Source organism: Manacus candei, unplaced genomic scaffold, assembly GCF_025592945.1.
Source record: "Manacus candei isolate 608988 ecotype Guabito, Panama unplaced genomic scaffold, ASM2559294v1 h1tg000036l, whole genome shotgun sequence".
NCBI lineage: Eukaryota > Metazoa > Chordata > Aves > Passeriformes > Pipridae > Manacus > Manacus candei.
Genome location: NW_026138084.1, coordinates 346904 through 363054, shown reverse-complemented (window position 1 = coordinate 363054; position 16151 = coordinate 346904). Strand labels below are relative to the sequence as shown.

Sequence of the window (16151 nt, the reverse complement as noted above, 5' to 3'; positions counted from 1 at the left end):
AGTTTGGCAAATAAGAATTGCTAAGTATGTAGAACCAGATTTGGTTCAGAAAGTCCCCAAGTTGAAAATGACCAGGCAGAGGGAGGATTTCCGGGAGAAGTGGTGTCCAGAAGAACTTACTTTGTTATTTTCTCCTGGATATTGCTTATGAGCACTACCAGAGAGAAGCTGCTGGTCTGGGGGGGCCTAGGTGCAGCTGTTCTCATGCATGCTTTGTTTTCCTTCAGAGTTAACTTGGAAATCTGAAGGTAATGATAACTACTGAGTTAATAACTACTATTGAATTTGAATAACTGCTACTGAATTTGAATCTCCCGCTGCTGGAAAGCAGAGAGGGATGATTTGCCTGTTTTATTTTCCTGAAGCTAGATCGGTGAGCAGGTGAAGAGCTCCCTGAAGCTCACGCAGGGGTTAAAGCTTTGAGCCAGGCTGCTTATGGGCACTTGCCTTTGAATTATCCCCTGCTTTGTTTTGTTGCTGTTTGCGTACCTTGTGAGCCACCGTCTCTCATTTGTGAAACCATCTTGCTTGTGTGAACTCAAGGACCAAGATTACCGGACCTGTCCCAAATATGTGAAGCCAAGCAAGCTCATTCGGCTGGGAGGAGTGCCTGAAACTGCCACAAAGGATGATGTAAGTGGGATGTTTCTCATCCAAAAACTTCTATCAGGGCTTTCTAAGGTACCACTTTTAAGTCTGGTTAACGTAGGTCAGATGGTCTGTCATTTTCCCCAGGGGAAAATCCAGATTTAGAAGTCAATGCAATGTTACCTTTTATCTGATTATTCTGGGTTTTTGGGGGGTCTAGAAGTGCTGAGTTTTTCTGCAGTCGCATGTGGGGTGTTGATAGCTAGAAGCCTTGACTCCAGACTCTTTAACATGCCTTACTTCATCACTGCTTTATATATACCAAATATTGTTACTACTATTTTGGGCTCAGAAGACATTTAGTGTCTAAGTGAACTTGTTTGTTCTTAGTTACTTGAAATTGCTTAAAGGAGATCTTACAAAGATGGAAAAGATGTTATTGCTACTTTTAGTAAAAAGTCATACAATGATCTAGGCTACAAGATGAAAGAAGCTCCCCTTCCTAGATTTTCCACTTTGAATTAGGATTTTAGGGATTTTTTTTTTGTTGCTGTTTGGTGACAGTTCCAGGCATGAGAACCCCTACATGCAGCAGTTTTTGCTAGGGTTAGCTATGGTGATCAGCTTCTGAGGCTTGATTCTGGAGAACTCAGGGCAGAAACTTTGTCCTTCAAAGGATGATAAGACTCAGAACAGTCACCCTTGTACTTTGATTTTCTTAAAGGCTGTAGGACATCTCTGAACTTAAGTAAGGATCAGAGGTGAACTGTCTGGCTGAGACCAATGTAATAAACCTTTGCACAGTTGAATTGTGGTGTAAATGGAGCTCACTTCAAACAAAACCCCAAAATACTTCTCAAAACTCAGTAACAGTTCTTGGGTACTGCCAGAACTTAATCAGGAAAGTGTGTCAGTTTGTAACAGAGTCGAGCTAGAAATAAAAGAAGTCAGAGAGAGAGAAATGTACATTAGCAAGTACCTTGCTGTTGGAGGTTTGATTTTGGAGATGAAGTGGATCTCATTTTTCCTGTAGATTCTTAATGCTTTCCGAGGGCCTGATGGGACACCTGTGAAGGACCTGCGACTGAAAGATTACAGCTCAGGTGAGAATGCTTTCCCAGTGCTTCCAGTTTTGAGTTACAAAATAGTATTTTTTTTTTACACCGATACTCAGGCAGTTTGGTTAAAGTCTTTGGTGCCCTAATTGCAGGTATTTTTGAAGGAAAATACCCAGAGTTTTGTAGCTTGTCCTTTTGTCCTCAAAACTGATGGCTTTACTCACTGCTGCTTCAGTGGTAAAGCATGTGTCCTCTAGAAAGGGGTAGGAGCAGCAGGAAGAACACTAAGGCTGTTCTAATAGCCATCAAGAGTAAAGCCATGGGACAGCAGCTTAATTCCTTTATAATTTTTTTTTTAAAATTATTATTAAATCCTTTTGGATTGTTCTAAATCTTGTTTCTGGGGTGGTCTTACTGTGGAACATGTCCTGCTCAAATAGTGTCCTCAGGAAGTCTCTTCCATCCTAACATTTCTCCTTCAGTAACATGAAACTGGTGTCCTGCTTAGGTACGAAGAGAGGTTAAAAAAACAGGACAAAGTAAGTTTTATAAGCAAATATCCAAATCCTGATTCTGGATGCTCCTCATCATTCAAAGAATAAAGTTCTGCTGTACTTCTGATCAGTATATATAGGATTCTGAAGAAAGAAATATTTTACAAGTCTGCTTTGTGAGAAAATTGTACTGGAACAAAGATGTGCAATGGTAGGAAATGCAGGGTGAGTCCTGGGGATTGATTTGGATAATACTAGTAGGAAATACCTCGAAACTGGTATTTTATTTTTTTATTTTTTAAACCTAGGAGAGCAGAAGCTTCTACCTTCGTCAGTGCTTTTTCTTATTTCCAGTATGGTTTTTACATGAAGCAGCTGGAATTCTTGGGGTCAACACATTATGTAAAGGCTTCCAATGTGTTTAGTAACTGGGGAGAGAAACTGGGGCAATGGGGTATTTCTCAAGTGTATTTTTGTTTCTGGAAGCTGTCAAAGGAGATTTCACAACCTTCTCACGAACCTTTGAACTAAAGAACATCCCTGTGTCACGTAATCTGGTCTGGCCCAACAAGCAGAGCTTAAGGGGCACAGTCAGTCTTGCTTCTTTTCCTCTTTTCTAAGCATAGTTCAGCATGGCTGTCGTCACCCCCACGGCACTGACTGCAATATAGTAATTGCAACACGCTCCTCTTTTGCCTGTGCTGATGTGATTTGTCAGTTGTTGTGGGTTTTTTCTTCAGTAATAAATGAACCTGAACTGGGAATTTCTTCATGAGTCTCTTCCCATGTACGTTATTAGGACTTACTGCCCTCATTAGAGAACTGCTGTCTTCCTTCCCATTCCCTGTCTCAGAGGCTGCTCAGGGTGAGACACAGTGTCTGAAGCTCTGGTATCTGCGGGTGGTCACATGTTACACGAGGAGTGCAGTTTTCTGCTTTCTCTCCAAAAGCTGCTTTTCGATTCAGTCTGTGCCTTCAGCTGCAGAGCTGGGGGTTTTAAAAGTTTTTCTGGCAATTGTGGTGAGGCAAGGAATGAAGTTAAAACTAGCTGATGTTGACAGCTTTACACAGCTCATAAAACATCAGTCATTTAAGCGCTGTAACATTGTTCTAGGTTACGTGGATGCTCCAAAATCTTTGTTTTGCGTTAAATCCTGAGGCTGCAAATGCAGCTGCTGATTTAAACAGCTCTCTGATCCTTCTTACACAAGATGGATATGTCTAGGGCAATAAAAGCTTCCTGGATTGTAGAAACTTGGTCTTGAAACTGGGTAACTAGAAGCAGTAGTAAAATTAATCCAGCCTTTTTACATTAGGTCATCTTAGAGAGGTGTGTAGAATTGAATTCTTATTAACTTCTGAAAAGCTAAGCCTGTTTGAAACTAGAGGCCAGTCATGGGGTAAACAATGCTTTTGTGGTGGGTTGTGCATGTAAATATCCATAAGAATGAAGAGTAAACCTTCTGGATTACTGAAGTCTCTGGGATACACCTGGGCCATCCGGCTGTATCGGCTCGGTGGCTGGCTCACAGGAGCACGTACTAAGCCAGTCTGAGTGGGTTGTATATTTTTGAGTGCTGTCCAGAAATGTTAAAAATAACATTAATCGTGAGTATGCATGTTGAGTGTGTTTCAGAGAAGAATGCCTGCAGCTGTGGGAGAACAATAACAACCATAACAAATAACACGCAATTAACTCGAAATAAGTGAGGTTCGGATCGGTTTCACAAAAAGATAACGCTTATCATAAAGCTTATCTCAGCAGCTTCAATGTGATGATTCCACTGTATGATCTTTCACAAGACTCTTTCTGTTTTGGGGGAAAATATATGGTTGATTTTTCTTGGAAAAGCAGCTCAACTTCTTTATAAAGCCCTGTTTTTACATACTGTGTATGTGCGAAGGGAAGTCTATTTTCACTGAAGGCTGTGCTGAGAATGGAACACTGTTCTTATTATACCTGGTGTGATTTTGGTATGCATTCAAGCTGTTGATTCTTTATATTATTTTGTCTCTGAAGCCCACAGACTGAAATGGTGGCTAAATTTTAAACGAAGCAGTGAAAGGAGAGACCTTAAGAAGTGGCATAGTAATTCTATTTAAATCAAAGAGGCAGATATTTACAATGATAAAATGTCAAAGTTGGACTTCACAGTATTACCCTAAAAAACATTTACTTGTAATTTCCATCAGTTAGATTTAGTTGATGCCTGTATGTTCAGACTGAAAGTGCCAAATCCATTTGTGGGGGGAAGAGGGCTTCTTCCAACGTGATGTGTAAGCCTTGGCAGAAATAACTGTGTTAGATTGTTGGCTTATCTTCCAGCTTGCTTTCTCAAGTGTGTTTGGTCATGTCTGTCCAATTAATCATTGCAAAGAACAAACCCTGAGGTGACAGTGGAATCTTCTCAAAGACCATCAGCTGCTTTGGTGTGCAGTATCTCCTGGTGCCTCTCTTGCTGCCTCGTGCAGATGTCCCCCTGATTCGGGAGATACTCATGGTGATGACTTGTCAGCAGCTCTCTGGGAAAGGCTTGTCTGTCAGTAATAGCTCAGTAGCAACCCTGTCCCATCTGAAGGTGCTTATCTCTGCTCACTGGGGTCAGAGCTTTCATGTGGCTTTACACCATGGTACCCCCTCTGTGGGGCTGTTAGTGCAGCATGTGACAGTACCAGGCTGCCTGTAGCCCTGGGTCTGCCCTTCTCCTGTTACTATCTGTGCACTTGCATTAGTGCTGACTGCCAGGAACTTGAAACCAATATCTTTTGACCTTCAAGGAGTCTTAACGTGAACACACCTTGCCCTGGTTTTGATTTTGATCATATTTTAAACTTATCTCCTGCCTGGTTCTCATCAGGTTTTATTTCCACTCCCCTGCCTAATGTCAAACATAAGTAAAGCCTGAGGTCTTATCTTGAGGGTCCAATGTGCCCAGAACTCTGGCTGAGCACACACATATGTGCCCTGGAGAAGGAAGCACGTGAAGCCATCTTTATCTTGAAGGGCTGCTTTAAGAGTTGTTCACTCCTAAAAGATGCTGCAGTGGTATCTAAGTAATAAGTGAAAACACGAAGTGTACTCTGAGCCTTCTGTTCAAATTGTTCTCCTGCACACAGTCTGCAGTGGGACAAGCTTGGAACATGTGTTTTCCAAGCATGATTTGTGTTAGGGGTGGTATCTGCAGTTGTGAAAGCTGTTCAGGGAAAGCGAGCCTGAGAAATTGCTGGCAGCCCATGAGACTTTTCTGTCTCACTCCACAAGCCCATCTGGGGAACCTGAGGAGTTTTTGCTGGGCTGGGAGAGCCTGGTGGGGAATGGACACGCTCACCACGGCAGAGAGGAGCTCTGGAGTCGAGATGGAGGGACCAGGTGAGCTGGATTGCAGTCAGCAGGAGCAGTGAGGTCTATCCCAACCCCTTTACACCCTCTAAATTAGTGCAGCACTTCATAAATTTTGTTAACCCTCTTCTGACCCTTCTGAATACTCGCTTTTGAACCCTGGATGGGGATGTGGGAAAACAATACCGCACCCTGAGGAGCAAAGCACACATGGAACTGGGATGCCTGGAGCAGGGAGGAGCTCTCTGAACAGCAGTAATGCTTTTGGCCAGAGTGATGTCCTCACGGATACAGGTGGCTGATGCTAAAAGATAGGCATCCTCCTGTGATGGAGGAACACACAGGACATGTAGTGTCACCTGAAAACATGACTAGCTTGGAGCTGCTTTATGGCAGCTGCCTGCTCTGTTTTGAAAAGCTTTTGTTTTGGCAAGTACTGTTGGCACTAAATGTACTTTATTATTTACTCAGCCACCTTCTTGCCCTGGCATTTATGTTTTGTTTCATTTCTCCAGACCTGGCCCTAATGTGGCGCTTGGAACTGCCCCCCTTATCCCTCCCTGTGTTAAACTTAAACTGCCTTGGCCAAGTCCTAGGAGAAACTGTATTATCTTGCTTGTTCTTACTAAGCTCTGCCGCATTGGTGCCCTGTTAAATATTAATAAGCCCCTTAGATAAATCTGTAAGAGGTGTTTTGTCTTTTTTTTTTTTTTACCTAGTGGTGCAGCCTATCTTGTATATCAGAACAGTGAATCATTGGTTTCAGGAATATATCAGGAAGCCTCTGGAATTTAAAGTTGTTGTTTTTTAGTGCTGTGTTTTCCTAACACTCACGATCTAAGGGTCCAAAAGTCTCCAGTTCGTGATGGAAAAACTGGTGCAGATTTTTACGTGGTGCATCTCTCCGTGGTAGGGATAAGTTTTCCATTTTCCATGGCCATCATGCTGCAGCTTCCAGCCATAGGTAGGGCTAGGGAGAGGTGAGCTGCTGCTCTGTGTGGGGAGGTGTGCAGCAGAACTGTGCTGGACAGAGTCCTTTTGTTCCCTTTCTGGAGTGATGCAGTGCCCTTGGGGAAATCCCCTCTGAAGGGTGGATTTGTGGCCAGCTAGCGGCTTCCTTATGAAGGTAGCTTGGCACCAACCCTCTGGAGTTAAATTAGGAATAGGTCCCACAGGGACTCAGATTCTTTGGTTTGGTACAAAGAACATGCTGTGGGATGTCTGTAGCACAGAGAGGGGCATTTGCCTGTTGGGCTAATTATTCAGAGGACGACTTGGCTCACCATCAAGGCTGGTGCTAAGGCACCACAGGACGAATCATCTCTTGTTGCATTTGGTGCTTTGCACAGCAAAGGTTGTGTGGCCCACTCTGCTCTGTCAGCCACGACTCAGGCACTTGCTGAGAGCTGAAGTGATCATCCACAAGCTCACAAGATGCTGTAGCACACGTGGAATTTCTTCTTGAGGCCAGATCCCCCCTGCTCATCAGCAGAGTTCTGCAGTCTGCAGGGGCTCACCTGTCAGGAGCTGCAGAAATGTCTTCAGTGCTGATCTGCGTGAAGCAATTGGTTCTAGTTTGTAGCCAGAATAGCCCTGCCAAGGACTAAAAAAACACTTAGCTGGAATTAGTCCATGGTCATCAATACCAGTCCTTGCCAGTTTTCCCAGCTGTGTGGGCAGTAGGCTTTTGGCTTGTCTTGGTTGGTTTCAGGGCAGTAGTGCATTATTTCTTGGAAGCAAAATGCATGCTTGCTCTTCTTTTCTTATCTGTGATGTGATGGCTTAGGAAATAGGAAGTAGAAATCTGTTCTAAGTCAGTGTTTGTGATAGTGATCAACCTTGGTTTAGGGTTATAAGGTCAAACCAACAGAAAAGGCAACAAATACATTCATCCATAAAACATGCTCACAGCCCTTTTGACATGCAGAATCCTCCCTGTAGTCATTTTTACAAAGGTGCTCATTCCTTTTGCATCTCTGGAGCAAAACTTCAAGGCTTTTCACAGTGTGCTGACATTGCATTCATTGCTCTGAGTCCTTTGTGCTAAATGACAGATCATATATCCTGGAGACCAGGTTCACGTTATCAGCACTTTAAAACCAACCTCCTGTCTGCAACACTTTCCCAGATATGCAGCTTCCAGCCCTCTCATGGAGTTTAGTGAAAGCCCCAGCCTTCCTCAGATTCCAGGTTTCTCTACAAACATAATGTAATACTTTGTCTGTAATAAAACTACAGTTTGTACAATCTTGGCATTGTGTGTTTTTTCCCTCTTCTCCTCTCTGCTGGTGTATAAACTACTCTCCTTGGGCCAAGAAGGGTCGACAATCATTTGAGGTTCTGATTGTAGTAGTTCTTGTAGTTTATGGAGCTGCCTTTGAGGGCATCTGAGGCAGGTCCTTTCTGTGTCTTGGTCTCCAGGATGGAGGGAGGAGGATGGACTGTAGTGCTCTACTTTCAGAATACGGCTCTGTTTCGTATCCTGTGGTTTCAGTGCTGTTCTCTGTCGTGAATGAGTGTGTAAGAGTGTACTTCTTTACACAGAGGGACAGTAGGAAGTGACAGGCCTTTTCCCAGCAGCAGGTGTGGCTCGTAAATGCTCAGCCTTTGAAAGGAATTGGGGATATGGCTTGTTGCAGATTGTCCTGTTTATTCTGGTACAGCTCTTCAGCTTTAGTAGCTCTGAAGACCAATTTATCTGTGCAGTAAAGAGATCTGACAAATTTATGGATGCTCAGAATCCCACCAGCTGGTATTGAGAGAGCTCATGATTTTGGCTTCTGTGTTAGCGTAGATAGGTTGCCGCCGTTCCCTGCCGTGCTGTGGGGGTACCCTCCAAGTTTTCAGACTGTGTGGACAGATTTGTTTCCTCTGCCTGCCACAGAAGGCACTACAATGCTCTAAGCATTGTATAAGCACAGGTACAGCCACTCCTGAGCAAGTCCAGGAGCTGATGTTTTCCTGGAAGCACTGAGTGTGTGATGCCTGCTAATAATAGCACAGAAATACAGAGAAAGCCCTGCGTTTTCCAGTATTTGCTTGTGATGAGGTATTTACTCTTTAATATGGATGACCTACATCTGCATCTTGCCTCGGAGAAAACAGGGAGAACTTGTGCAGTGGGTCAGGGGCACATGGCCAAAGTCTGCCACAGATGAGGTAGATTTTTCTTTCAGCTGCAGAATGGCAGATTCTCTGAGGACAATGTGCATAATCCCATCGCCACTCCCCAGGCTTTGCAAAGTGTGTGAGACTGCAGATTCCTTCAGAGGGTGTAGAAGTCCTTCATAGTCACTCCATACTTTGTGCTGTAGTTGCCCTTGGAGCAATAGAACCTTCCTCTCTGCAGAGGCTTTCCTCAGCTGCACTCTGCTCTACCGTGCTGTCTCTGGAGAGAGCAGGCAGCAAGAATCTCCTGCTTCTGCAGCTGGCCATGGCTCTGCTTTAATATGTCACCTCTCAGAGTTCTAGAAGTCCCCAAAATGGCAAATGCTTTTCTACTGTGGTAGTTCTGTCTCTTCCTATGGGGAAAAAGCACAAGCGAAGTGTTGTTGGGATGGTGGAGAAGCTCTGTCCATGGAAACTGCATCGTTGCCATCTGCTCTGAGGCCGCTTGGCCCCACCCTGCAGATACAGGGACCTCCACCAGGTTTGCAGCTGTCCCAGCTGCCCAGGTTACTGCCCAGGTTAGTGTAGTGTCCTTTGGTGACCTGTTACATGGAGTTACTTTAATAGGAGAGCATCTTCTTCCTGATCCAGAGGGGAGAGAATGTTTTCACGTAGCACCACAGCAGGCGGGGGGTTTGTCACGGTTGTTTTTGAGAAGGCAGGTGATGGTTCACCAGGGACTGGAGGTGACCTAATGCCTTAAGCTTGTCGGGGTGTGCAGTGACAGGACTGACTGCGTGCTCACTCCTAGAATCCAGAAGCTGGACTGCCTCTTGGGTTGGATGCCTTTGTCATGTTGCCATCCTGCCTTCTTTCCAAAACTATCTTTGCTTTGGCACAGGCAGGGCTGCTGTCACTACATGATCTTTTCATTTGGCCTCCTAAAACTCCAGAGATATTTTTTTTATGTCTTCACACTGCTTGCAGCCCCTATGAGAACAACATTATGGTTTTCCTTTATTTAGATCTTTGATATAACAAACTATCATGAAGTAACACGTTACTGTGTGTCAGTTGTTCAGTAGAAACTGTGTGTGTACAGAAACAAGTCTTATTTTAAATCCCAAGTCTTTGATCTTTATCTCTGAAGCCAAAGAACAGTAATTTTAAGGCAAGCTTTCAGGATTTTATCCAAACCATTGCATGCTAACAGGGACCCTCCATTTGCTGTCAAAATTCGCTTTGCTAAAACACATCTGTTTCAGAGGCAGAATATTCCTTATTCCAGTACTTGCAGAGCAGCTTCCTGGAGCTCTAAATGTGTCTTTACTCCTAAGTATTAGGCATTTGTGCCCATTTTCAGTGCAGAAAACAGCCAAGCATGCTTTGGGAGCATCCGTGAAGGATTGTGTATACATAGAAGCACTTAAGGAAGGGAAAGAAGAAGTCCTCTGGATTTTATGTGCTCACTCTCCTTGTGTTCTGATTTTGCCTGTCGTACACAGCCTGTGGTACTGTAGACTTGTGCAGCTGAGAGGAAGTAGCTAAATAAGGTACAAGAGTTCTTTTACACAGTTGACCTAAAACATGGGGGGAGATGAGGACATGCATGTTTTAGGGCCAAAATCTGAGTGAGTTCAAGTGTTGGAGGGCTGTTCCTGTTGGAGAGGTCATTTGGACAGTGTAGCTTGCTGCAGTGTGCTCAGAGGTTGTGTGGGGGAAATACTGATCTTTCCTTTTTGTCAGAGTCTGTGTTGATCACATATGCTTCTGCAAATCATTGCTCTGTTCTACTTTCTTGAGGATCCTGAAACTGTATGCAGTGCTAACCAGTAAGTGAAGATACTGAGATTTGTATCTTCATGTGAAACCTTACATGTGCAGTTAGGCCACCTAGAGTCAAAACCACCACACTGTAATCTTCAGCAGTGGTTTTTCTTTGCTGGTTTGATTGCTTTGGTTCTCCAGGTCATAGCAGTAAAATACCAGTGGGTGTCCGAGAGCTCTCACTCAAAGGGGAGCACAGCTTACCTTGGGATGATGCCTGCTGAACCAGTTCCAGCCATTAGATGCCTGACCCTACCCCTCTGTTAAAATCCCCTGCCCTGCCTCTGGTAACAGCAGCTGAATTGCAGTGTTCTGACAGACAAAGTGCGTGTGAAGGTTTTGGAAATAAAAATATCCAAGCTCAGCAGCTGCCACACGGAGCTTGAACAAGCCCTATGGAGGAAGCAGGGAAGAGGCACAACAGTTGGTGGCAGGAGCCTCTGTAGTTGCTCCCTGTTTAGAACCAGCCTCAAGCCACTTGCTTTTGTTTCAAGTGTTGTGCTACAATTAATGTGATTGTGGGAAAATCAGCAGATACTACGTTTTGAAGGTGCGGTGCTGTTGTTTCACAGGCCTCCATTTCGGTCACGGTCTAAAATGGGAGGATGCTCTGGTGAGGCTGGGGCAGGGGGCAGATCGGGGGTGCTGTGCCGCCCAAGGCTGATGTTACTCCGTAGTTCTCACATCCTGAGTGTGCTTGTCAGATCCATGCAAAGCTCCGGATCTGGGGGCGGGGGAAAGTGTCAAGCCCCCGCACATCTTCAGCAGCGGTTTGGAGCAGAGCAGTGGCTCCGGGCTGCTCTCTTCTTGCATCACTACTTCGGTGCTGTCTGTGCAAGGACAGCTCGTAGTGAATTCCAGAACGCTGCGTCCCTCTGCAACCCAACCACAAGAGCCCAATGTCTGGCCTGAAGCTGCTTTTTGGCACGATATGGGGCCACAGTTATTGTTTTTGTACATGTTACTGCTGCTATGTTTATGAGCTGGGTGGGGGAGAGCAGAGGTGGGAGAGTGCAGAAGGAGAAATGTGCTGGGCTTCCCCTTAACTGTCTCCATGTAATGCTTGGAATGGTCCTCTGGCATATATTCCTCCAGGGGTCTGAGCTTTTGTATATGTGCATAACATTCAGCATTGCACTCACAGTTGTGTCATGCTGGATTAAATCCATGTCTAAACCACTCATTCCCTTCAGGAGGACTGGGTTGTAGACGTCCTCTTGTTGCAGAGCAAATAGAGTGAAAACTTCTGCAGTCTTGTTTTCTGTCACATACACATGGAAGCAAGATAGTACCCTGATCCTTGCTGATTACAGCAGCTTTCAAAAACCTTCTCTGAAGGGGAATCAGGAGCCTTATGGGCTGACAAATATAATTCATGCAGCTCTTTGCTAAACAGAATGGAAGGAAGCGACTTAAGAGTTCTGGGTTTGAGTAAGACTTTAAAATGTACCATGTGAGGCCGCATGCTGTGTGTGGAGTAGCAGAGGTGTCTGCCCGGAATGCAGAACAGTCTCCCACCAAGGGGCAGCACTGCTCCTGGAGAGCAGCTGCCTTCTGCAGAGAGGAGAACTCCTTCATTTGCAAAATGTGATCCGGTGTGGCTGTGCTGCAGGGCAGAATGGATGCTCTGGGAACAGCTGGATCAATTTGGTTCTGTGGATCCTGCCAGCTGAAACCATACCTCTAGTTCCAGGTGCCCACTTCATGTAAGAGTATCAAGTGGCTTTAGCTGCTTTCCACCACAGATGCTGTGCTGCTGGACTCCATCTTTCACTGAGCTGAAAAGCACCCAGATTGATAAATTTTCCTCTAGTGTAATTATATTGACTAAAATAATATGGGAAAGGGGAATAAATTCCTGTGTGATGTGGAAGATGTGCTAGATGCAAATTGGAGTCTCATTATTAAAGGTAGAGGTGCAATGTCAGAATTGTGTTGTTGGAACTGCATGCAAATTGCTCCCAGAATAAAAAATAATTAAAAATCAGTAGAGTTTGATGATGAAATAGTTTGTGTGGCCTTGTTTCTGATGTGGTAAACTACAAAGATGTAAAAAAAACAGAGAAGGAAAAACTAGAGAGTGCAGCAAATGTTCTTTGACATAGACTTGGAGGAGATGGGGGTGGTTTTCCAGCAGGCTGGAATGCCTTGTCTGAAAGAAGCATGGGTGGAGTTACCTTCCCATGGAAGGTGAGGGGCTGAAGCAATAGGAGCCAGATATAAACCTGGTTCGAAGATACCAGAGTTAAAATGTGCATCTTAAGGAGAGGAGACAGGCTCTCCACCAGGACATTTAGGTGCCTAAAATGGTACAAATCACACACAGCCTGGCTTTCCTCTCACTCCAAACCCGCCAAAAGAGCAGCAGGAGGAAGGAGCCAAGCCTTTCCTCTCACTGTCTGTGTAGAAGCATCTTGGCCCATGGTCATGTGGAAAGCACTCTTTTGGAGCGAGGTGGCCTTTAGGTTGTGACTTTACATTGTTCCTCAGCACTCCAGTTCTTGGAGGTAGCTTCAACATCGAGGATGGATCTTCAGTTGGTCTTAGGTTCTGTAGTGTTCACCCTGCACTTTGCTTTGGGACATAATATTTCAGTGCAGGTAACTGGAGTACACAGTTAAATCAGTGTGTCCCTTCTGCAGTGACTGAGATGACAGCTTCTCAAGCAATGAGAAGAGGAAGGGCTCTCTAGTTTCTTGAATCTGAACTTAAAGCTCTCACACCCTCTTGTTACATGTGCAGTAACATCCATACCAAAATGAGAAAGGTGGAGTTCTCATTCCTACCCTGCTGTACTTTTTCATAATGTAAGGGATTGGACTTCAAAAAGTAAGCAGGTGTTGAAAGAAAAATAGCAAAGGCAAAGGAATGGTGTTAGTTCTTTCTGAAATATTGCCCAATTAAAATGCTGGCTATTCGTGTAAAGTACATTTGCAGCAAGGTACTTGGAAATGATTTATCAACACTTACTTTGGAGAGTGCTGCCTCCAAGGTGGCACAAAATGTGAAACTGGCAATGGAAAGTCACTATGCCTTAAAAAAAACGACAAAGCAATTATTTCTTGCCCTAAGGAAGGGTGTGCCTGTCACTGGGTTGTGTAAGGGGAAGTGGGAACACTGTACTATTAACATTCATGATAAACTGCACAGTTAATCATCATCCAGCTAGTCCCTGGTTTCTTTCTTTTTCATTCTGGAGTAGAGGGGTGGTGGTTAGAGGGTTTGTCATTGGAGGGAAAGGGAAATTGAATATTTAATGTGGCTTTCTTTATGACAAGGCACTAACATGACTCCCGTCTGTATTTAAATGCTGTCCCCAGGTTACGACTATGGCTATGTCTGCGTGGAGTTTTCACTCTTGGAAGAGGCCATCGGATGCATGGAAGCCAACCAGGTTGCTTTACAATTCGGTCAATGCTGCTAGAAGATTTTTAATTATTTTTTTGTTTTTTGGTGGGGTGGTGGAAAGCCTACGAGGTTTTTGTGAAGGAAGATCTGTTCTTGTATAATACACAACACCGCGGTTTAAATGCTCTTACCAGAATCTCGTACAAGGCTTAGAAATGCCAGTGGGAAGGAGCTGCTGGACACCAAATGGCCCACCCCTCCTCCCTGGTGTGTGTCAGCACGCTGGCTGGAGTCAGAAGCTGGTGGCTGACAGACTCCTGATGCAGGTTTTGACCCTGATGATTCTGTACTCACACTGCAATCTGGTTGGGAAGAGCTCTGCTAGCATTGGATTCTTCCCCTGTCTGTGTGCACACACACATGCACATGTGACTGTAGGTGAGGCCTCTGGATGCAGCTCTGAGTCAACTGTGACTTGCAGGCTCCACTTTTCCATATGCCTTGCGTGTGGGAGAGATCCTTATTGTGCATCTCCCCCATATCTATCCCATCCTTTGGCAAACTGGAGCTGCAGACATGAGTTCTATCCTACATGCAGTTGAGCCTGGTAAACCTGAAAGATTCCTTAAAAAGAAAAAATGGCTGAAATCCCCAGGGAGTAAGTACCCATGGGGGGCCTTTACTCTGACCTGGTATTTGGGGCTAGAGCTGTTGTCCGCCATACAAGAGCAAGATGCATAAGATTTGTTAGACAGAACATTTTCCCATCTTACACCACCCTTCCCATGCCTTGGAACTGTAGGTGGTGGATCACTCAACCAAACCAACTAAACGATTGAGATACCCCTTCCTTCACTACATCCCTTAAGTTTCCTCTCTGCTGCCTTCTTCCTCCTAATTTGCCTGACTAAGAAACCATATCAATTATCTTAAGCCTTTTTACCTGAATCCCGGGTCTCACTGTCATGGGAGGAGAGTTATGAGTCAGATTCAGAACTGTGCATCTGCAAAAATGTACTTACAGTTAATGAATCTTCACAGCTGGGGTTTCAAAGGTCCTGCTAAGCACTCGCATTTGCCTCTATTTTGAGTTACAGAGGTATTGCAACTTACAAAAATGTTTTACAGAAATAATTCTGTTGCTGGGAAAGAGCCTGGCACATTCCCACCGGGGTGGTGGTGAGGAGCATAGAGAGAGAAGGCTCCGGAATTAATTATTACTTTTACCATCAGTGACAACTTCTATTTCCCCTTCAGTGTTGCTACAATTCCCAATTTATTTTGTTGTCACTGGGGAATCTGTAATTGTAGATGACATTCCTTTTAACCAAATGCCTCTCCATATTCTGCTGACATGAAATAACATCTCCCTGCACAAGAGCAATCCCCAAGTACCTGGGAATTTGAGAATACCTCTTTTTCCTATTGTTGATGCCTGCTCTGCCCCTTCTCCTGTTTGGAATATATAGATTTGGGCAGGTTTGGTCCATTGCTATAGCAAAGAGCCTTTAGGCACCAATCCTTAAACTAAACTGAGCTCCTGGAGGTGCCCAGTAACTCACTGCACACACGTGCCCGGGAAGAAGCTGTGGCTGGTGTTCCACTGCTGCTTACTCTGACCTCCCCAGCAGCAATTGCAGCAGGCAGGCTGGGGAATGTTTTCCTGTGGTTCCCTTCCAACATTCAGGCAGGTGCTGCCAGAACCCTGCTATTGGCAGGGGTAGTGGTCCCAGCCATGCACTCCACCAGTTAAAAACTGACAGCGTATGAAGTCTTCCAGTTTTCTTCCTGCTATAGGTGTCTGTGTGTGTGCAGAGGAGACCTGGAAGATGGAGTGTTTGGAGAGGATCATCTCCAAAGCCTGCATGTGCCGGTCTTCATGATGTTTCAGAAGACCTACAGTAGTTAGTAATTAGTGAAGTTAGAAAGGTGGGTTTTGGGGTGACCCAAGTTATTTGCATTTGGTCAGGAGAGCTGTAACCTCTGGATTGCCCCACATAGGTTAACTTCTCTAATTTGCTTGTAATTGAACATGAAAAAGAGCCCTTCTCATTATTTAAAAAAAAAAAAACTAGCAAGATTTGTATCTGACATACTGCAAGGGAAGATAGGTGACTTTTAAGTTCTCACTAAGAGCCAAATAGAGATATCCAGAAAGGGAGTTATGAATACAGTTGTCCTTAGAGAATAGATATCCCATTTTAATGACTTCCAGGGTAGAGTTCTAAGATGGTCTCCTTAGATTGAGAATCAGTCTGCATTTTTGCAAGCTGCAAAACCTGTGTTAGCTAAGACACAGATTCTTTGATAGTTCAGTTATTTTCAGAAGGTTATCAGCTACCCCTGTCAAACTCAATCACTTGGGAAAGCATAAATAGCAAATGACAT

General features: G+C 44.5%; 1 protein-coding gene across 3 annotated transcripts in view; it reads left to right on the top strand.

Moving 5' to 3' along the window:
* RBM6 (RNA binding motif protein 6) overlaps positions 1 to 16151 on the top strand; it is a 57322-nt gene that overhangs the window by 8295 nt on the left and 32876 nt on the right. For all 3 annotated transcript variants that reach the window (XM_051793400.1, XM_051793402.1, XM_051793403.1), the window contains 3 exons: positions 544 to 633; positions 1622 to 1691; positions 13736 to 13809. In XM_051793400.1, the coding sequence (XP_051649360.1) occupies positions 544 to 633; positions 1622 to 1691; positions 13736 to 13809 (234 nt within the window). The remainder of the gene's footprint in view (positions 1 to 543; positions 634 to 1621; positions 1692 to 13735; positions 13810 to 16151) is intronic.